Below are 23103 nucleotides of genomic sequence, written 5' to 3'. Positions count from 1 at the left end.
TATAATCATTTTGTATTTCTAGAAGCTGAGTTTATTTGCAGTTCTGAGTGCATTGCTTTATTTTTAGATGATTTACTGCTATTATTGAAAATACTTCTTTAGTGTTTTCCAAAATGTGTAATATAATTTTTGAAGTTATCAAATGGTTAATGCTTTATGTATGTCAATGAAATTATGGTTGAATATGTATTTGATATACTAATTTCTTTGCTGTTATCAAACTTATTCAGTTCACTTAATGTAACCATTGTAAAATATATTCTGTTTGAAACAGGTTGTTTTTACATGGATTTTTACCATATATTTGACCCATAAACAGCATACTGATTGTTGCATAAACTTCCAGTATTTGTGCAAAGCAAACTTGGTCACAGTATAAGGAATCTTTCCATAATAAATTTTTCAGAATTTTCTACATACTTTTGTCATAAATTTCGTATCTTTTAACCTTTCATGTATTATCTATTAAAAGGAATGCATATTAAGGAAAAGAATAGGAAGTTTTTTATATGGACTGTTTATATATGTGTGTGCAAAAGCTAAGCAGGAAAGTTGTCATCAGATCATAACTATCACAAACTTTTAGGAGTGATTTAAACATGTAAACAAAATAGGTGTAAAGTGTACAATTTCATGATTGCCAGCAACCTGCAGAACAGAGTGCATGAAGTATGCAATATTTGCAGCCATAGACTGACATACATAATCTGAGTCAAAAGCTTGTTGTATGTTAAGGTGCATTATTAGTAGTTGGCATGCATGTTGTACAGAAGTAACTGCTGCTTGAGTATTGTCATATAAAGCTTGAGCTTTTTCAGTTAATAAAAATTAGTTTTATTGGATTAATGCATGTTGTACGATAAATCAAATAGATTATAATCATCATATTATAATAAAAATAATATTGATTGAAGTGTTGCATAAATATATAATACGTAATGCATTTCTATCATACAGTGACAACTTATTTTGTATGCTAGTCATTTATTGTATTGAGACAACAAAATTCCTTAGCAGAAATTACTCGAAAATGCAAGATAAAACTGAATAAAATGTGATAATTGTCTCAGCTCTCAAGATGGATGGTACAATAGAACACATAGTGATATGAATTTCCCAAAATATGTATAGTGGTAAAACAAAGTTTTTTAATCCCATTTAAGTTGGCTGTTCATTGAAACTTGTCTTTTGTTTTACATGTCTCAAAATATCCACTTGGTCATTTGTAGGTTGTCTAAGGAATGCAATTGAATGTTTTAACAGAAAATCCAAATAAAAAATTTCATAATTCTTTAAAATTGGTATAATTTTGCTATAAAATTCTTGTATTTGATGTAAAAAATTAGTGAACATAGGAATCTAACTACATCAAATAAAAGCTTAAAAGCTATATACTACAATGTGTAAAAGTCCCAAAAGCTTGAACATCATGATTTATGTAATTACTGTTTTATTGGAAGATAAATCATATGTATCTAATTTTCTGTATTTTTGGGGAAAATATTAACTGGATTTGATGCCTTTTATCTCTGTATGGAATTGGTCTTAATTTTTGTGAATGAGTAAAAACATATTTGAAATGTATCTCCAAAAATTAGCTCACCATTAATTGAGTAACAAATCTCTCTATGTGCTGGTAGTTTGAGCCGTGCTCAAATCTTGACAAATAGGTTGGTTAGATGAGTGTTTTTGCGATTTTCTGCATGTGTAATGTGAATATGAGTGAATTTCCTTCAGAAATTCATTAATAAAGGCAACTCATCTTCTCTTAGGCAGATAATTATTACAAGCTTTTTCATGGTCAACTAAATTTACAAAAAGTATGATTTTATTTAGGGAACTTTTAAGATCCAGCAACACCACTAGCAGTATTCCCCTTTAATTATAATTACTTATATATGTATATAAAATTACGTCTCTGAAGGTTCTAAATTAAAAGGTTGAAGTTATAAAATATGGAGGTTTTTGGAAGTATATCCTTTTATGCTTTGAAAAGGAAAACAATCCTTTTGGAAGTAATATAACTTTTTATTATGAATTTTGTGCAAACTGGAAAACTGCCTTTTTATTACTTTCAATTAAAATTTATTTTATCTTTCTAGAAAGTAAATTATGTAAAATTTCAATTATGTAATATTTAAATTGATTTCAATTGAAAAAGGTCAAATTAAAAACTTGCTCGTATTAATAGAAAATACTTAAAACATCTGAAGGAAAGGTGCAGATCCTGACAAATAGGTTGGTTACTGATTAGATTAATACAAATAGGTTAGTGAAACAAACCTGACAAATAGGTTAGTACAACTGATTAAATCTGAAAATCTAGTAGTACTTAGATGCTTTTCAGATTTAATTAGTTGTACTTCTTCCTTAAATAGCATAATTTTATTTTATTATTCGGTCATCCAAAATTGAAATAAAATTTTAATTAGGCCATCCAAAAAGTTTTATGGTTTTTCAGATTGAAGCATTTTTCTTTTATTTAATTTATTATGGTTGATAAGGAATGGCCTTGATAGAAATGGATGTTTTCTCTTCTGTTTTGCGATCCGCGAGCGGTAAAGTCGCTGAACACTGGTAGTTCGGTCTGAAGTTCGAATCCCGTGAACGGGCTGGCTGCATGGGTGTTTTCGTAGTTTTCCCCATGTGTAACGTGTATACGAGCCAGTTTCCCTTAAAAAGACCTCCACGGAGTCATCTCTCCCCTTAGGCAGATAGCCCTCGAGGCTTTGCCATAACCACACACAATTGTTCTCTTCTGTTTGCTTTGTGCAATTCTAACATTTGTTGTGACTTAATTTTTTTTTTTTTTAAGTACAGTTCTAAGAATGGAGAGTTCAAAATTCATTTTCATCATATTATGCTCCTTTAAATAAAATGTATACATATTATATGCTTAAAAACATCTGTTTTAAGATGATGTGCAAATTTTGTTTTATGTTATGAAGTTTTTAAAAAAACTCATAAAAGTTACTTAAAATATATTTGATTTAAGCTGAAATTAGATTATGTAAAGAGAAAGAAGACAAGCAAATTTAATTATAAAAGTGACATTTCAAATAAAAAAAACTACTCTATTGATAAATGCTTTATTACTAGTCTGCTTAATATCGTATTAGTCTGCCGACGGTTAATAAAACATTTTCTTTTGAAAAAAATCGTATTTTAATGCTTTTTGTTAATAGACATTGTATTTGCTACTTACATAAATTGTTTTCTAATGAAATAGCTATAGCATTTTCCATTAAAATGGTTTTTATTTGAATATATTGCATTGATCATTTCATAAGGCTACATTATAGGGTCTTTCTCCCGCCTTAGCCTTCGTGGTATAGTGGTCTGCACGCTCAGTGTGTAACTGAGAGTTTCATGGTTGGATTCCCGGTGAAGGCGTTGCATAGTTTTCATCTTGCCTGCTTAAAAATACCTAATGTCTCTACAGTGGCACCCGAACTAAAAGGGTCTTGGATGGTGATTCTCCTCACCCAGGATTTGGCGATTGGGTCCCATAAAAAATTGCTTTTTAAAAAAGCGATTTCTCCCACCTTCTTAGCGAGCCTACGTGATGTAGAGGTCTGCACGCTCAGCGCGTAACTGAGAGGTCCGCGGTTCGATTCCTGGTGAAGGCGTTGCATATTTTTCATCTTGCCTGTTTAAAAATACCTAATGTCTCTACAGTTGTGCCCGAACTAAAAAAGTGCTGGATGAGGATTCTATACATCTAGGATTTGGTGATTGGGTCTCCTAAAAAACCCCAGCCCCCCTTTAAAAAGGGGAGTATATAAGGTATTTTTCTCGCTTTCCTAGCTTGCCTTCGTGGTGTAGTGGTCAGCACAGGGAGCCGATATTCCAGAGGTCCGTGGTTTGATTCTCGGCGAAGGCGGTTGCTAATTTTTCAAGTCTCCTATTTCCAAAAATACCTAATGTCTCTACAATGCGTTGTCCAAGGGTTCTTTGTCAATCGCCAGATTGAATTGCTTCCCTGGCCGCTCGCTCTCAGGATCTTTCGCTGATAGAAAACATGTGGTCTATGGTTGCTGAACGATTGACCCAGATTACATCCCAAGCTGCCACACCAGATCAACTTTGACAATGTGTGGAAGCTGCTTGGTCTGCTGTACCCCAAGAACACATCCAAAGTTTCTTCGAATCAATGCCGAGATGTGTGGCAGCCTCAATCTCCAACAATGGCGGCTACTTTAGCTACTGATTCTGGAAGGAACCACACTTCACAGAAGTCTATAAATTTAATCATTTGGTACTTGGCCAACATGTTATTTACTAAATAAATTTTGTTGTGATATCTCTTGTCTTTCTTGGTGTTGCAATTTGGGGGGGCCAGCAGTTATATTATGATGAACATTTTAAAATGTCTTCAAACATGTTTTCTCTTAAGTTTATAAATATCTCGTACATCAGGTTTTATATTAAAATATTTTCAGAATTTTTGGATTATTTTACTGCTGCATTGGATATAAGATAGTTTTATAAAAACCACATTAGAGTTCTTACAAAATTCCGATATCCATTGGCTGATTGATAGATGTATAGTTTTGGGAAAAATGCAAAATGGAGACATTATGATATTGTAAAACTTTATTTTTTGTGAGGTTACTAGATAGAACAAAATGATTCTTCAAACCAGAAAGTTAAAGAAGAGCAAACTACTACTTCAACTTACTTTAACTGAATTTGAGTTTTTAGAAATCTAATTTTCACCCTTAGCTGCTGTTATACCAACAAAAGAAAATCAGTATGAGTATCATCCCACTCCAAATAAATCTGTCTTGAGTCTTCACTTAATTGTTTGTGTCAGATAGAAAAATGCTACACCTCTCTCTACATATATGTAACCACTGAAAGCCTGAAAATATATTCATGGCTTACATCAAAACAATGTCAGTCAGACGGATATCAATTGATGAATTGCTTCGGCCACAGTGTGGTTCCATAGTCAGTTTTGTTTGAAACGGACACATAGAAATCTCATTTAGCCAAAGAAGACTCTTTGATGTCACATCTGCTTTTGTTTTCCATTTCTAGACATCATAAGGGGAAAAAAGTTTTGCTTGTGGTCTGGATATTGGACATCTGTATTTCAAACTTGATACTGTATAAATATAATACATAGTCTAAGTTGTACTTTTGTGACATGAAAAAATCAATTTGAATTCCGTCAATTGGCCAACTAGAATGAGAGATATAAAACTGTGTTCCCCCCCTTTTTTAGCCACTGAACATCTTATTTTGGAAAACGTGTAATATGGGATTTGTATTCACTATTCATGTTTAACTAAGTAGGCCAAATAAGCAGATATCTCAGTTTTATTGTACAGGGCACATTTCCTTCATCTCAAATGCCTTAGATGTCTTTTGTGATACGTTTTGCTTTTATCCATGAATCTAATGCTTTCATTACTTATTCATGGTACATGCATCTGTTTTGCTTGCAGCCTTGCATTTTCCAATCCCATTACCATGTAATGGACTGGCATAGGAATGTGAAAATTTATGAGGTGGTACATGATCTTTGTTTATAACAGAGTGCTTCAAATCTTGCAGATATATTACATTTTCTAGTCCATGGTTGCAGATACTGTCAGCATGTGTGCCACTTTTCTGTATCCTGCTCTGGGGATTAATGATGATTGCAAAATTTCTACTCTTTGCATTTGTTGTTTTCTCTCATTGCAGTTTCCTGAAAGTTTTGTTATTTTCGAAGTTGTGTAGTCTTTCTTGTGAGTGAAAATCAAACATGCTGGTAACCATATGTAATAAATTGAACTAAAAATTAATAGATATATTCCAATGAAAGGTTCTGCATATCTGTTAGTTTTATCATTTTATATTTTCTTTTGGAGAGTAATTGTTTATGAGCTTCGGAAACAGAATTTTAAATTACGTATTATAAAATATTAATTATATTTGCATTTTTAACCACTAATCTGCAGCATTTCAACTGTCAATTCTATATCAATGTTCATTTTTAGGTAAGTAGACAAACTTTAATTTTTTTCTCCCTTTCTCTTAGCAGTATTGAAAATTCAAACTTGAAGTACTTTTTTTATGTAAAAAGCAGATGTAATTATTTTGTATTTTTCATCTATTCATTAATTAATGACTGGAAATGATAACGGTTATAAATAAGTAGTTAATTAAAATATTTATAAAATAAAAGAATTGTCATGAAAAATTCCGTCTTCCCTAAATTAATGACAGTTTTAACATTTTCAGTGTTTCTTTTTCTAGCTTTTGCTCATTTCAGTTGGATCTTAGAAAAGGAAATACAAATGTTCCTGCATCTCAGAAAGCAAAAGTATTGCCACAGAAAAATAAACAAAATATAGTAAGAGTTTTCTTGGATTACTTTTATTACACATTTTCTATCTTAGATAATATAGTAATAGTACATTTAAGATGAATGGCATTTTTACCACAATTCACATACCTAAGCTATTTAACACCTTAAAAAAGGATGCTTGCTTTGTATTTTCAAAACCAGGTTTAATGCCATAAAATCTATTCTATATGAAATCACTTTTAGGCTTTTAATAAATTACATTGTATAGAAATTTCTGTAATCTCTGCATTTTGCTCTAGGTGATACCAGCAGTAATAAAATGCATTTAAGTAAATTTAAACAGACACAGTTAAGTAAACCTATCTAGTGAGTGACGGGGGCACAAAAAATTATCTTATATTGGTTCTTGTGAAATTGTAATTGAAGAAGTGTAAGCGCTTTCACAGCTGTGGTCTGCTAAGAAAGTTAGATGTCCTTATGCTCGCTTTAACTAAATTAGTTACATAAGACAAAAGAATGATTTTAATGGAATGGTCAACATTAAAGGTCTTGTATATTGTGCTTAAACTAGATTAAGTTACCTATGGCAATACACAGAGTGATTTTCAAATCATTCTGTGTATTGCCATAGGTAATTATCATTCAGCAGTGATTGTATCCCACTTCCTTAATTACCTGTTTCAACACACAGCTGCTGAATTAAAAAAGTCCTTCTTCCCCCCCCAAAAAAAAGGGGCACTCTGTTTTTCAAACCAGTTAAAAAATCAGCTTTATATGTAAGATAAAAATAGGTAAATCGGCTTTATAATTCAATTTAACAATAGGCTTTTAATTCTTCATTTTTAAATATTTCCTCTCTGTATTCTAAAAATTTTAATCAATCTATGATACATGGCTTGCATTATGCTGATGACGTAGCCAATTATAAGCTTGAACTACTAAGTTTCATAATCATTATGGATTAGCATACTAAGCAAGCAGAATTCTTCCTTTGCAGTGTGGATCTATGCTCTACACCAATCAACATTTGCTAAGTCTTTTTGTATTTTTATCACATGTGTATATATATATAATAGCATCTATGCCATACCCACTCTCTTTTGCTGACTATTGTATGCTTCATTCTTAGACTTTATCTCCATGGGTAAGGACGTTTTTCTTACCTTAATTTTATTTTTATATATATTGGACTGGTAATGCAGAGCCGTGGATATTAGATTATTCTGGATATTAAATGTCCAGATTTCAGAGTTTATACTGTATGAATACATCAATCTACTTTTATCTATCAATATCTCTTTCTCTCTCTCTCTCTCTATATATATATACAGGTGGTTATCAAAATAATGGAAACACTCTAGATTTATAAGGAATTCTTTATTAATATGGCATAGGACTGCCTTTGGCATGTAATACAGCTTGGATTCGCATGGAAGTCGAATCATAAAAATGCTGAATAGTGTGTAGAGGAATATTGTACCATCTTAATGGAGATATCGTGAAAGTTCCGGGAGAGGTGCTGTTGGAGGATATCGATTCCGGATTGAATGCTCTAAAACAGACCATAATGACTCCATTATATTATTATTCCGCACAGTCCCTTGAATGGATATAGGTCTCCATTCGGGGGACTCTGTGGGCCAAGGTAGATGTTTCATTTTGTTCATCAAATTATAATCGGACAAATCTCACTTCATCAATAGGAGCATTATCATCCTGGAACATTCCATCTCCTGCAGGAAACAAAGTTTGCATCATAGGTTAGACCTGGTCAGCTAAAACTTCCCTATACTTCTCCCCAGGGATCTATCCTTATAGGGCTACAATCGGGCTAGCAGAAAACGACACAGCTGCCCATACCATGACAAATCCACCTCCATGCTTGATGGTTAGAAGGAGACAGTCATGAGCATATGCTTGTGCAGGTATCCTCCGAACGTGCACCCATTCTGTCTTAGGGAAAAGCATGAAAGATGGTTCACCTGACCATATAACTGTCTTCTACTTATCAAGCGATCAGGTTTTGTGGTTCTGGCACCACTTTAGACGTTATTTGGCATTAACATGTGTGACAACTGGCCCAGTAATTACTGCTCTGCCATAAATATTCTGTTTATGAAGGTGCCTTCTAACTGTTTTGACACTGGAGAATACAAATGCTGATTGAGCTCTGCAGTCACTTTTGCTGCAGTTATTTTTTTTTTAGACATTACAATCCACTTTAGTACCCATCTGTCTCTTTCACTCAGCTTCTCTTTCCGTCCACCATTTTAACTTTGTCTAGCTTGTCTTGTCTCGGTGCATGTATGCTGTTTATTCTAGAGGTACGGTGTCTAAAGTCATAAGACTTTAGACACCGTACCTCTAGAAATACGTAATGGCTCAGATGTTTTAGTCAACAGTTGTTCCAGCTAGTCTGCTTCTACAATATGACCTCTTTGAAACTCTGTGAGGTCTGACATTTTTTGCTTCTGACAACAATCCAAGATGTATACAACTTCGATAAAGCTACCTCATTCTACTATGATATATACTTCTTATATTAAAAAAACTTAGTAGCTAGGAGTATAACTTTATTACATACAAAATGCATTCTTAAATGTCACTTTTATTCACAGGTGTTTCCATTATTTTGATAACCCCCTATATGTGTATGTGTGTAAAGGCCAATTCTTGATCACTTTCCCCTTTTGCATTGGAAACTTGACCTTTAAGTGATATTTCTATATGCACTGAATGTTTCTGTTAATCATACATTTTTGTATTTTATGGCAAGTATAAAAAGTTGGGAATTAATAAATAATAGGTAATCTTATAAGGAAGTATTATACTTTCAACTGATATGTTCAGTCTAGTTATTGTGAATTTTTATAAGACTTTAACAACTAAAGATCTAATAATTTTTTTTCTTTCTATCTAAAATGTTTCCTGTTTATTCTGAGATAAGTAATAATTTGAGAGAATAATCTCATTTGAAGCAGAAATAGGAAGGCATCTATTAAATTTTATGACAGTTGCAAAAGTCTGTAGGCAGTGTTTTTTTTTTTTTTTTTTTTTTTTTTTTGTGTGTGTGTGTGTGTATTTGCTTTAAAAAGGTTTTATTTTTATTTTATGCAAAATATTCAGTGGTATCTTTTGAAAAGAAATTATAGGTAAATCCATGTGGCTTTTTTCTTTAATATAAATATATTAAGTAGAAAGTGTGGCTACTTATTACAAATTTCTTCTTGTTTCATAGTTAATCCTGCTTAATTTCAATAGTTAATTTAGGTCAGTCGTATGTGCTAAAAATGTGATGTTCTACTAATGCTGTTTACAAGGTAACACTGCCACTTTCTAGTTTGTCAATACCCTGAATTTTAGCTGATTGAGCAAGTAAACAGATTCTGAATAAATTCTGGCGCTATTAATAAACATATCTGATTTATAGTTTAAACTTCTGCAGATACTCCATCTTTTTATATTAATGAAAATTTGTAATTGTTTGAAGGGCTGCTCTTACGAATTTCATTTGACATCATTTGGAATTTAAGCTGCTAATAAGGGGTGTTCAAATGAAAAGATATGAAATGGCACTATGGGTATATTGAAGTCTTTATTCACAAGTAATCACTAGAGGCTTGAATACAACTATCTCACTGTTTCATGAGTCAAAGTATTCCCTCTTCTCAGAATTCCTGTAACCGTGACAGGAGCTAGTCCTCCACAGTGTTCTTCAGATCATCATCTGAGGTGAAGCACTTCCCTTTGAGATGCCACTTCTCACCTTGTCGATGAGTTCAGCCATGATTACCATATTTGCATGGCCTGGGCTCATCACTCAAACATACCAGGGCTTCATGAAAACTAGCTCTCCACTTTTTCACTAATTTGTCAGATGCACTGTCTCTCCATATATGACCATCACCCGGCAATGAATATCAGCCAGTTTAAACCTTTCCACAGTCAGAAATGTGATAACATTTCACTGCTCCTCAGTCATCGAATTTTGCAGTGTGAATGCCATGATGTCCTCACATGCACTGGCACATCAATTGAAAGGAACACACAACTGCCTCCTTCTCTTTTGCATCATGTGCAGGCACTCATGCATGCAGACAACCATGCCAGACATTGCATTCACATCGTTAGGTGTCTCGCTATGTCATGCTAAAGTGGCATTTTCAAATTTCAACCGATTTATTTGTTATGATGTTTTGTACCTTTTCATTTGAAAAACATTTTATACATTTTTCTTTTAGCCAACCATGAGCATGGTGTTTATTTTCAAAGTAGTTTTGTGTTTCTGTATATATTTTATCAAATAATTTGTTACCATTTCTTTACCATGCAGGTGTAATATTTATAATATATATGCTTAACCTCTATATATAAGATCAGAATGATTCTTGTTTAACTTTAATATATTGCTCATCGTATTAATTTTAATTGTCTGTACAAATTGCAAAATTATTTTTTTATATTCCCTTTGATTTCCACTATTGCTTTTTCTGTAAAAAATACAGCATTCTGTAGGTTTTTTTAAGTTAAACTATTTTATTTTCCAAAAGGAATATTACATGTAAAACTGGATCTATGTTTTACCAATCATCAAAAACCAAAGTAATTGCTTCTACACCTAAGAATTCTTAATTTTTTCACAATGTCATCACAAACTTCATTCAACAAATATCAGACAACTGTGCTCTGTTTGTAGAAATATATTCAGGTCTCAAACTTTGCGTCATTCTTTTGAATTACTGCATTACCCCCATTTTGCTGCAGTTTATCATGAAATAAACTAAGAAACTGTTTAAAAAAATAGACATTTTAATATTACGTTTATATATGGAATTTTCATAGAATGTTGCATATGAAATTTTGAAAAATAACTTTTCAGTTATCAGTACCAAAGAACATCACAAATTAAATTTTGCTTTGTGTAACCTACAAAAGACTTGACGAAATATTGAGACATTTTTATGCCATCATGTGTTTGTGGAGATCCATATGCGATAAATCTTCTAAATAATTAAATGAGAATTCAAGATTTCTCGAATTTTATTTATAGCAATGCCCAAGGATTAACAAAGTTCCATATACCTTACCGGCTTCTCCTGTTAGATCACATGCTTACTATCCATGTTTCCCTGTTGTAGGATGAATGCCACATTTGTCATGCAACTTTTGCTTTCTGAGACATAACTCAGTACCTTAATAAAAAAAATGTTAGCATAAGGTGTATATCCAAAATAAAAGTGGGATTTAATTGTTACTTTATTTATATTGATGAACTTGCTCCAAAATCTAACAAAATTTTTAACTGGGGAATATTCTTACAATAGTTCATTTTTCTTCTGACATACTGGCACCATTTCCTCAATCAAGGCATGGCATAAAACTATAGCCAGTTTTATGGTGCTATTACATGTCATAGACTCATGTCTGTAATACAGCAACATGATATCTCACTGCTTTATTCTTTGTTGCAGATCTAAAAACTTTTAGTGTTACCTATTTATCACCACTAATTTAAGGGACACATCTTGGCTTTCCTTTGTAGAATCTTTAAATACAAATAAATGCCCATAATTAATGTACTATTCATTGTCAGCAGTTTGTCAAGCTAATTGTTTGTTGTAATTTACATTCACTATATTTAACTCTTTTTAATAAAACTTAATTGAAAGGAATCTACCAAGGCTTGAATGTTTATAGCCACAGCATTTTATAATCCAAATGATTTAAACCATAAAAAATTTTTCAACTAATAAATGGGCTGTATGTAAGGAATTTTTATTTTTTCCCCATGAATTATAAGCCAGCTTTTCTAGGTCCTCCATATATACTTCTGTAATGTTTGTTTTTATTTTAATTAAATGTAGGATGATGCTAAGGTTTGATTGCAGTGTTGCAATTTAATACAAACTAACATTATGTTAAAATATCTACTAAACCCTTTTTTATATTTAACAGGACATAGATTTTTTTAAAAAATTCTTAATAAAGGCTTTTTATCTTTACTCATAAAACTTCATGTGATTTAATATGTAAAGCTGAGAGTCTTCTAAAAATTAAGTAAAAAATATAAAAAAACTAAAATAGATATAGAAACAAGGAAGGGAAGCATTTGAACTAAATCCATGCTTTTATTTGCAAATAATTTTGTAAATTTGTGAAATCTGTACATACAGATTAAATGATGTGATTCATTTGCTTGTAATTTTCTTTCACTATTAAAATGCAACTCATGTCTTGCAGCAAACAATTTGCTCAACTACAAATTTTTCGTACGTATGGAATGGTGTCGATAGAAACTTGTCTACACCTCCTATTCCAATACCAGGTAATTATGTTTATTTTGCTCGAGTGGTAGTTGGGAAATTAACAATTAAATCTATGGAGAATTGGTATATTTTTTAAGTTAAATTATACTTAGGTTAGGAATGTCTTTTAGAGAACAGTGTATGCTAGCAAAAGAAATTTTAAGGATATTTTATCAATAATAGAGAAATGTTTGTCACCGGAACAACAGCTCTTATGTTCAGTCTTCAATAAGATTAGGCAGTGAAGAATATTCAGTGCTTAAAGAGCAAAGTGGAATAATAAATCATTAATATTTTGAAGGATTAATATTTTTATTCTCAATAAAATATTTATTAATCCTTTTCTCTTGAAATTTTCCTTGGTTAAGGTTTATAGTAACTGAGGATTTTTTGACTTTTTATGCCTAAAAAATATTTTATGAAAGCAATACTTCTGATTAAAATTTTAAGGCCATGATTCTTAATTTTTATCTTTCTTATAATATTAGTGTTATAAATAGAATTTTAATTATTTGTAATTTCCAGTTACATTGTATATTTTATTTTATAATATATATAATTACATGATGTATTACAATATATTTGCATATATTTCTTAAATAGTTGCAAAAAACCTGATTGGCAATCACAGGTTCTACAATAATAAGCATTTTTTCTTGTCTTTATTATTGAACAACAATGTTTTTTTTAAAGGCTTAGTAATGTTACTACTATCAAGAATGGTAATTTGATACCAAAATATATTTAATGGATAATTTTTGTGTTTATTAGCACTTCTTTTGAAATAATTTTTTTTTTCAGTTACTGTTTTTACCCTGGTGAATAATATATCTCTCAAACTAGCTGTACCGAACTAGGTACAGAAAGCAATGAAACAAAATGCAATTAAAATTTAATTATAAATCCCAAAATTTTTATTCATTAGTGCAGTATATTGTTTGGTGTGACTAAGAGGTCCACATAGTATAACACAAAGCTTTGTATATACTTAAGAGGAATATTTTGAGTTCAAAGGATTAAATCTTGTTAAGAAAGTTATGCTATAAGGAAATCAAAATGTGGGTAGGTTTTAAGTGTCTGCTGTTAAAATGACCATGAGTATCTATTAATTCAAAAGAGCTGGAAGGTTAATCCTTAGGTGTTTATGATTTTTTCTTTCAATTAAAAAATCTGATGCACACACCACATGACTTTCCTTGTATTGAATTATACTCATTTTTTCATGCACTTCATTTAAACTTGTTTCATTTGAAAGTGGAACATGCTCTTCAGTTCAGAGTACCCTTTTGGCATTGCCAACTGCAATAAAAATGGAGGTGCATAACTAGATGCTATAGAATAACTAGATTTTGAGCTATATGTAATAGATGTTATGACAGAACTAGTCAAAATGGATATTTCCTTTGAAATCTGAAAACCGAAATTTTTTGCCATCGTAATACTTTCTTTACTTTGTACAAGGAAGTAAAAAGAGTAGTTTTTATATAAACTTGATTTGAGATTTTTTTTAAAGTAAAATGTTTTGTCTAGTTTTAAAATATCTTGTGTAAATTCTTGAGGACATGTGTATCAGAATAGTTTAATACAAGATGTCTGTTATTTATTCATCAGGCTGAAAAATTAGAGAACAAATTATTACAAATGTTGCAAAACATTTAAATACACAGTATTATTTAACTCATTTTTTTTCTTTCATTTGGAAACATTATTACAAACATTAGCATCCATCAACATTCAGAAAAAGCAGCATAACTATTAAGTCATTTTTAACTCTCTAGGGGTGCTTTCAAATCTAAATTTATCAAAGGACTTTTAACTGTGTAATGTAGGAAGAAATTAGAAGTAACATTTTGGATGGAAAACTCTGTACAGTTTAGATACTCTGAGCCATGAAAGAAGACATGAATTTTCATTTGTAAGCCATCATGATCCTAATGTAGCCTTTTTTAAAATTATTTTTCCTTTGGGAGGGGGGGGAAGCCATTCAGCAAACACAGTTCTGTATATCAATCGCACATAAAGAAATCCAGATTCATAAAGGAAACGAGCATATTATGTGAAAAGAAAAAAATAAATGTATCTTGCATTGGCTATTGTGATCAGTCATTTGAACCTTATATCATTCCCCTCCTCCTGTTGGTGTTGTAATCCTTTACAACCTTCATGTTTATTGATCTGCCCATTACTTGATTAATTTTAATTCTTATTTTTCTACATTTGCATATTTCATAAATTTTCCTTTTCTAATAGCTATAAGAAATAGGCTGATGATTTATTTGAATTGAGTTTGTGGACATATTTGTGGACTTTAAATTATTTTTACGTTAGTCACATCCTTAATGAAGTCCTTCAAAAAGTTTTGGAGTATTATGCTACCATGCATTTAACATCTGTACACCTTGTCCATTGTTTTTCAGTGTATTTTATCAATTATTTAAATTTTCCAACTGTGTTGGTTGTCACTGCTATTCTTTTGTTTAAGAAATTTAACAAAGTTTTCTCAAAATTTTAGGCTGTAAGAATACCATTTGTTGTCTTTCATGCAGCTTGGCAAATGTTAACAATTTAACCTCCAATGAAGCCTAGCAAGTAGCCAGTTCTCTCTATATGGTTATTTGTCAAAGCATAAAATTTTTACTTTTGAAATTGGGTCGTAATTACTCAACAAATTGAGTTATTTGAAAGTAAAATCAAAGGTTACCATTGTTTTATTGGTCACCATTGATTTATTTTAATAATCTGTTTATTAAAGTTTTAAATACATTTAATTCATAACAGTATTTCAACTAATGATTTTTATTAACATTTGCAGAAATAATTAGTAAAGGTGCTATGAAATTCTATGTATTAGTTACCTGGTACAGAATAATTTTTATTATTATTATTATTATTATTCAAGATCTCTAACAGATTGTTTTAGTAATAAATGTTTAAAAGTATTGACTGAAATACCTTTATCAAAGTATGTATTGTTTTCTCTATGATTTTACAAGAGGATGTTCTCCTCTCCTTTCAATTTGTTTATAAAAGCTATTGGAATGTAACAAAAAGAACGTATGCAAAATGGTGACATTGTTTGACTGAAATGTAATGAGATAGTGTTTGTAATGAGCATAGTTGCATAGTTAAGTTATAAAGATTTTTTAGGTCCTGACAAAAATTATTTTGCAAAATTTATGGCTGGCCGAATAAAATATCAAGATAATGTGATCAGTTCAATGTAATTTCATTGGATCTGTGGATTTTCTGCTTCATTTCATATAAAGCAATGTAAATTTCACCTGACATATATGGTATTGTACTTTTTTGAAATGGTGGTTTATTTAAGATATTAGAAAACTAGGAGTATTTTTAATTTGTCACTGTTCATTTATGATGTATGCAGTGTGTACACAAATGCCTTTATGTGACTTTTATTTTCGCAACTATTGTTGATATGTTTTTAATAACAAAATGTTTTGATATGTTTTGCGTTTCTAAATTTTAAATAATCAGTTTTTAAAAATTACAAAATTTACTTTTAATAATATGGTTCCTCAGTTCCTATAACTATGTTTAGTAAAAATTTAGATGCTTATGTATTATTGCAACCACCTTAATAGAACTAACCAAATTTTCAGGATGTGCCAAACTCTGGCAACCAGGTGCATAACTATTGGTCAGGCAACTATGGTCATTACAAACCTTCAGTCAAACAATATCACTATTTTGCATACGTTCTTTTTTTTTACATTCCAATAGCTTTTATAAACAAATCATGATATTTTTTTCCTTAATTTTAAAATATGCACTTGGGGAATTTGCCAGCATCGAAAAAAAACTAGTAAAATTTCTTTAGAAATACAAAATTTTGATGAAAAATCTCAATGAGAACAACGAGGAGATGCAATTGATAGATAGCCAGTGTTACCAGAGTTTTCACGATGCTGCATGTCTGCAATTATCTGATGATTTTTTAATTGTAAACAGATCTCTGTGTATTTGGCGAAAACACACACACACACACAAAAAAAAAAAAAAAAAAAAAAAAAAAACAGAAAAATTTGGGTGAAAAGTAATTGTTTTATTTTTTAATGTATCACATAATACTCATTCAGTAATTAAAATATGGTATTTTAAATTATTAAGCTATGTTTTCGTTTCATATGTTGATAATGTTTGTCAGCTTACAAATTAATATTGATAATTTAGGAATTTTTTTTTTTTAAAGTTTGCAAATCCCGCCAACTTGTATCAGATAAGTTTTAACTTTTCATCTGTAAAAAACCACCAAATTGCACCAAAGTGATTGCATTAACGAATAAGTACCGAAAGTTATAAACAAATTAAACACAAGTTTGGATCTCGTACAGCAAAAGTTGATCAAGATGTTTGCTTGAGATGATGCTTTTGAAAATTCAGGGGTGCTTCACAAATTAAAAAATAAAATATTTAAATTTATGTGCAACTAAAAAGGAAATATTAGTTTAAGAAAAGGTTTCTGTTAACAGATTAAGTGACAAGTACTGGTATGTAACATGTCATGAAAACGTTTTGGTCAATGTATTTTGTTTTCCTCAAAAAAGAGATCTTATTCACAGAATATTATAAAATTTATGGTCTAGAAAACAGTAGCATTCTTTCAGATATTGACTCATAGCCAACTTATAACATGATTTGCATAAATTAGAAATGTAAATTACTTCTAATATAGTAATAAAAATGAATTGTTTTGTGCGATAGCTAGATTATGATCCTAAAATTGTAACAAAATTGTTTATGAATAGTATTAACATGTTTTTCACATTTGAAAATTTATAAATTGTGTGAAAATGTGTACAGCATATCAAATATAACAAAATTATATATTATAGAATAGTACATGTTAGTAGATCATGAAAGAATATTGCTGAAAGATATTAAAGAAAAAAAAAAAAAGCTTTGAATTATCCCAATTTATTTTTTAACCAATCTCTCAAGCAATTAATTTTTATCAATGACAAAATTGAAAAATCTCAGACTTTGAATTAAATACTGTAATATCTTTTTAATGTATAAGAGCTAAACATTCTTAATGTATTCTTTAGAATGAGTATGAACTTTTGCTAAATATGTCTATAGGGACTGGAGGACCTTAAAGCTAGATTTTTTAATTTTACAAACTTATTTATCTAAATTTAAAAACATTATAGCATAAATATTTAAATCATTAACAATACTTTTATAACAAAGTGCATATTTCCAACCAGTACTTCTGAAAATAAAGGCTATTTAAGGACTTTTATGCACGTGTTATATTAATAACTGTGTGGTATTATCATCAACAATATGGTTTTTAATGTTTTAAACTGAAAGAACAAACTGTTTGAAAACAGAGTTCGTGTAATGATTTTGGCAAAATTTTGTATGATTTTTATGATGAATTATCTTATTTACTCATTCTTTTTACATACTGTCCTTTCCCCCTTCTTTTTTATGTTACAGGCAAAGTTTCTTCTGAATGCTACAGAATTCAACCTGGAGCTTCAGAAACAGCGAGTGAGCTTAATGTAAGGCTTAGTGTAATTAATGCCTTATAAGATTTAATGTTTCATTGCTTTATATTGCAGCAGTATTTTCAAGTTGATATTGTTGATCTATATAAACTTCTTTTCTGAGAAATTTTTAAAATGCTGTTGGTTTTGTTTCTTGTAATATTAGCTATATAGCATTGAAATATTTAATCTAATAAATTGTTAGGTTTTCGTTAGAAGCAATCTTACAAAATAAACCATGCCTTTGACAAGAACGACTCCAGCACTTTCAACTGATATTTGCATATACACAAAATATGGGAAAAACACTACAAGAAATGGGAAAAACACATTTAATTCCTTACATCCTCTTCACAATTGAAATATGACTGAGAAGATGGAGACAAGCCACTATAATCCACTACATTCTAGTTTAGACTGTACTGTGAAGTTATTACTTTTTTTTTTTTTTTTTTGTGTGTGTGGGGGGGGGGAGCAGGAATTTTAAAAAATCCACTATGCCTTCTCTGGTAATCAAATCCGATAATAGTCAATTGACAGCTAAATGTGTTGACCTTTTGTTGTCATCACAAAGGCATATGGAGGAAAGGCCTTTAATTTTTTTTAAAGTGATTTCTTGAAGGATCACATCTTTGATGAGCCTGGCTGTCACTATCGCCAGAGCCCCAGTAATCTTTCCTTCTCATCCTGTATACTATTTTCTCTTTCTTTCCTCTTTGTGGTTTCCTTTTCAAAGTCACTCTGAGGGGCTGTTGTAACATTTTTGCTTCTGGCTTCTTATGGTGTGAAAGTTGCTCATGTTAAGCAAGGACTTGTAAGGTTGGAAAGGAGGACACTGTTAGTTAATGGATGCAGTATTATCAAAGCTCAGCTGCTTTGGCTTCTTCTATACTAGTCCCACATGTATCAATATGCTAGTCTAATTATACTTTGGCTTGTGGCTAAGTATTTGGAACCTCTGCTAGACACATATTAGCAATGTGTCCAGCTAAAAAGAGGGAGGGTAACATTGCTAAGGAAAGGAGGCTGCTGGAAACTTTGCTGTGAGAGTGTATAGACATGATAAACACTGGTACAAGAATCTACATTCCCTTGTTGGACTGCATGGTATGGCCTTATCCAAAAATATTTGCTATAGTCTTACAATATGGCATTTTTAAATGCAGTTAATACTTCCTATCAAAGGCAGCAACAGAGTGTATGTAAGTCTGCAAAATTCTTTGTCATGAAAAATATTGCTGAATTATTCCATTATGTATCTCTTTCTTATTTATGCATCTTTAAGCTGTGTAGTACAAATGAGTTTGTAGGATTTAAGCATTTGGAACCTCTGCTGGACACATTGCTAAGGAAAGGAGGCTGCTGGAAACTTTGCTGTGAGAGTGTATAGACATTGATAAACACTGGTACAAGAATCTACATTCCCTTCATGGAATCTACATTCCCTTGATGGATTTAAGACAATGTTATTTTAAGGGTAACATCGTTTTTGATTTTGAATATTGGAATATACATCAAACTGCTCGAAAATATCCAAAAATGGCTAAGAGGCAGCAGCAGAGTGCAACAACTAAGAAAGCCTCCGGAATGCTCTAAAAACTGCTTTAAAAGAGGAAATTTTTCAAAAAGTGGAAAAATTGCATATTAAAGATAATGATAGCAAACTTTGCTTACCTTTTATTCATGGGTTAAATATCCAAGCGAGGGATGTTTCATGATATATCCACCAATAATAGCAATGCATATTTACACACAAATCGAATTTATTAAATTTTGACTGAAATATTAAGAAGTGACGAATACATTAAACATATATACAAGCACATAAGAGAGTAATATTAATTAAGAATAGTAAAGTGTTACTAAAGAATATTTTTCAAAATGTGATTTACGATTGATTTACGACAGTCCAACCTTTGATCATGCATTTTGGAAAAGTGTGGAAATTAGATTTAGCTCGCTTCTTAATTTCAGCAATTTTGTTTGGGCAATGGCTTGTTGAAAATATCTGCAATCATGGAATTTGTTTTGCAGTATGTTATCTTGATTTATTCTCTTAAAAAAAGAAATATATAACATTAATATGTTTTAACATGGTACAGTCAAAAGTCGTTAATTCGGACACCCATAATCCGGAATGATCTATAATCCGGACCTCAAAGCTAAAATCTTTCTGTGCATGCGCCGCATTGACGCATGCGCATAGGCGTTTTACTCGTGCGCCCAAGACATTTACGACTGCGCATATGCGTCTGCGAAAGTGCAGAATACATTTTCGCGTGCGCGTTTAATGTATAATGGACGGTATAAGCTAAAATTATCTAATTATCTATTTCAGTTAATGTTGATGATTGCGTTGTTCCTTAATCTTTGAATTGGATCCGGCTTATTATTTTTTGCAGACTGTAAGAGCAATTTTCTAAAAGTAAGCTTGAACTTTTGATTATGTCAAATAGAATTTCCGATGCTGGAGCTCCCAAAGGATCTAGAAAACGAAAGTATGTTTCGATGTCCATCAAACAAAAAATGAATTGCTACAAAAAATCGATAAAGGCATATTCTTTGTTTATCTAACCGTTCCGAAATCTGTTTATCAATTTCACGCTGCTCTGCACGGGGGGGGGGGAAGATGTCCCGACGTGCAATGAATTGGAAGTTGATTTGTCAACACTATCGTTATCTTCAGAGCAGATGTTTTTATTTTATTCGGCTTATAATTCCTTACTAAATGTAGTATTTAATTTCGATGTACTCCGTCTTTGATATGATTTAAATCAAATTCCTCGTCATTATAAATACCACGAATACAAATCAAATAGTTTTCTGGTTGCAATTTTCTAATTTCGGCTATGTGTAAGGTATGCTTTACGCATCCGCGCGTTGAAAGAAATGTTTAATAACATAAACAAATATTGGGCTTCTTTTTTGGTAAATTTTGATACCCTTTAGATCATAATTGCTCATTATTTTATAAATTACGGTTTCATATTTTTAATTTTATAATTTCTGCATGCCATCTTACCAGATTTAAACTGATGATCTATAATCCGGAATCGCTGAAGTCCCGACGAGTCCGGATTAAAGACTTTTGACTGTATTCACTTTTTCATGCTGGATGGGAGATATTGGGGATTTATTGCCCTCAAATATCTTAATGGCTAATTTCGGGGCTAGTCCAAAATTTTTAAAGAGGTTTAATATCCATTTGAGCTCTTGAGCAGCAATGGCTGCAGAAATTAGCCCGGGCTTGGAAGATGATGAGAAAATGCAATTTTGTCTCTTTGTGGACCAGAATATTGAGCTTTTTCCCAAGAAAAATTAATTTCCCCAGGTTTATTATCTGGTGATTAAATGAGATATGTAGTCAACATCCATATAGCAAAAACGTGTTAGTGGGTTATCAGAATCAGTTTGTAGGTAAATGTCCTGTGTAACGTTCAGGTATTGGATGACTCTTAGAACTGCTCATTTGGAGATTCTTTTTTCTTGCTTGATAGGTTCACTGCTACGTTAATGCATGTTCTGGTTACAATGGCTAAGTAAGGCTCTGATGGCTTGCCTATACTTGTTATTTTCTATTGTTAGAGAGATGTCCTTTTCCTTTGATAAGAAGTACCCATTTTTGTGTAAGACGGTTTGTGCATATCCGGACAAAAATCTCAAAACTTTTTTTTTAACTCAATAGGAACTTGTTGTCATCCCTTTTGATGTTGATTCCTAAAGTAGTTTCTGATTTCTCCTAATTCTTTTGCTTCAAAGAATTCATTCAGACATTTAATTAGTTTTTAGTTTTTTTATCTAATTTTCTCTTTTGCATCCTATATGGATATTATCGACATGGACAGTAATCATTATTGTGTCGTTCCCATCTTTCTTTGAAAGCAAGCATGGGTCTGCTGTACCCTGTGAAAAGTTGATATTCTTTAATACTGCTTTGACTCTTTTATTCCGTAAAGTAGCGGCCTGCTTTAAGCTGTATAAAGATTTTCTCAATTTGCAAACCTTTTCTTCTTTCCTGATGGAATTTTCCTTTCAGCTGTTGCATGTATATTTTTTAAAAAATTTTAGTGTAGGAACACTCTAGTGATGTCTACATGAGTCACGTGAATTTATCATATGTTGCAACAGCAACAAAGGCTCTGATGATTGTACGTTGAACTACTGGTGCAAAGGTATGGTCGTAGTCAGTTCCTGATTTTTGAATATAACCTTTTTGCAACTTGTCACGCCTTGTAACGAATGATTGTTCTGTCTTCATTTTCTTTCAGCTTGAAAATACATTGATATCCAATAGGTTTCTTTCATACAGGAAACTCAACTAGTTCCTAAGTTTTATTTTAGGATAAGGAATTGATTTCTTCATAAACTGCGAGTAACCATTTTTCCTTTCATATGCAATTAAACTTATCGAAGTCTTTAAAATTCTCAGGTATGTTTTTAGTCATGTGTTTTAAGAATCCTAGGCGTTCTGGTGGTTTCCCCTTCATTTTCCTGTCTGATCGTCTTGGCTCTCTTTTGGATATAATGTTAGATTTTTTTCCTCAGTTTTTTCCTAATTTTCATAGTCTTCGAACTTTGGATAGAGGCAAATTTCAATACTTTCATTCGCTGATGATTCTTTCACAAATTTTATGCTTGCATTGACAATACAGGATTTTCGCCTGTATAGATACTGTACGGCTTTGATCATTAATGGTAACAGACAGAAGTTCCTTCATTTGCTTTCTGGCCTAGTTTTCTTTGGTTTTCCTTATGCATAAATGCATATACTGTGCAACCAAATTTTTTCGTATGAGCTAGATTAGGTTTTCTGCCGCTCAATCATTCATAGACTCTTATCACAAGCTCTAGTTGGAAGGCAGTTCTGGATGTAATTTGCTGTGCTGAGAGCTCATCTCAGAAGTTCTTTGAAAGTCTGCCTTGGAATAGCAGGCACCTGGCCATCTCAGTAAGGCTTCTATTTTTTTTCACCTAGCACCGTTTT

General features: G+C 31.5%; 1 protein-coding gene across 4 annotated transcripts in view; it reads left to right on the top strand.

Annotated features, from left to right (window-relative positions):
• Window positions 1-23103, top strand: part of LOC118194004 (uncharacterized) — a 114916-nt gene that overhangs the window by 78512 nt on the left and 13301 nt on the right. For all 4 annotated transcript variants that reach the window (XM_035365176.2, XM_085820156.1, XM_035365177.2 and 1 more), the window contains 3 exons: window positions 6250-6346; window positions 12542-12626; window positions 18070-18134. In XM_035365176.2, coding sequence (XP_035221067.2) covers window positions 6250-6346; window positions 12542-12626; window positions 18070-18134 — 247 coding nt within the window. The remainder of the gene's footprint in view (window positions 1-6249; window positions 6347-12541; window positions 12627-18069; window positions 18135-23103) is intronic.

Source organism: Stegodyphus dumicola, chromosome 7 (genome assembly GCF_044657685.1).
Source record: "Stegodyphus dumicola isolate Sdum_Otavi_A_Nest chromosome 7, ASM4465768v1".
In the NCBI taxonomy this organism is placed as follows: Eukaryota; Metazoa; Arthropoda; class Arachnida; order Araneae; family Eresidae; genus Stegodyphus; species Stegodyphus dumicola.
Note: the sequence above shows the minus strand (reverse complement) of the source record. Positions and strands in the feature narration are given on the sequence as shown.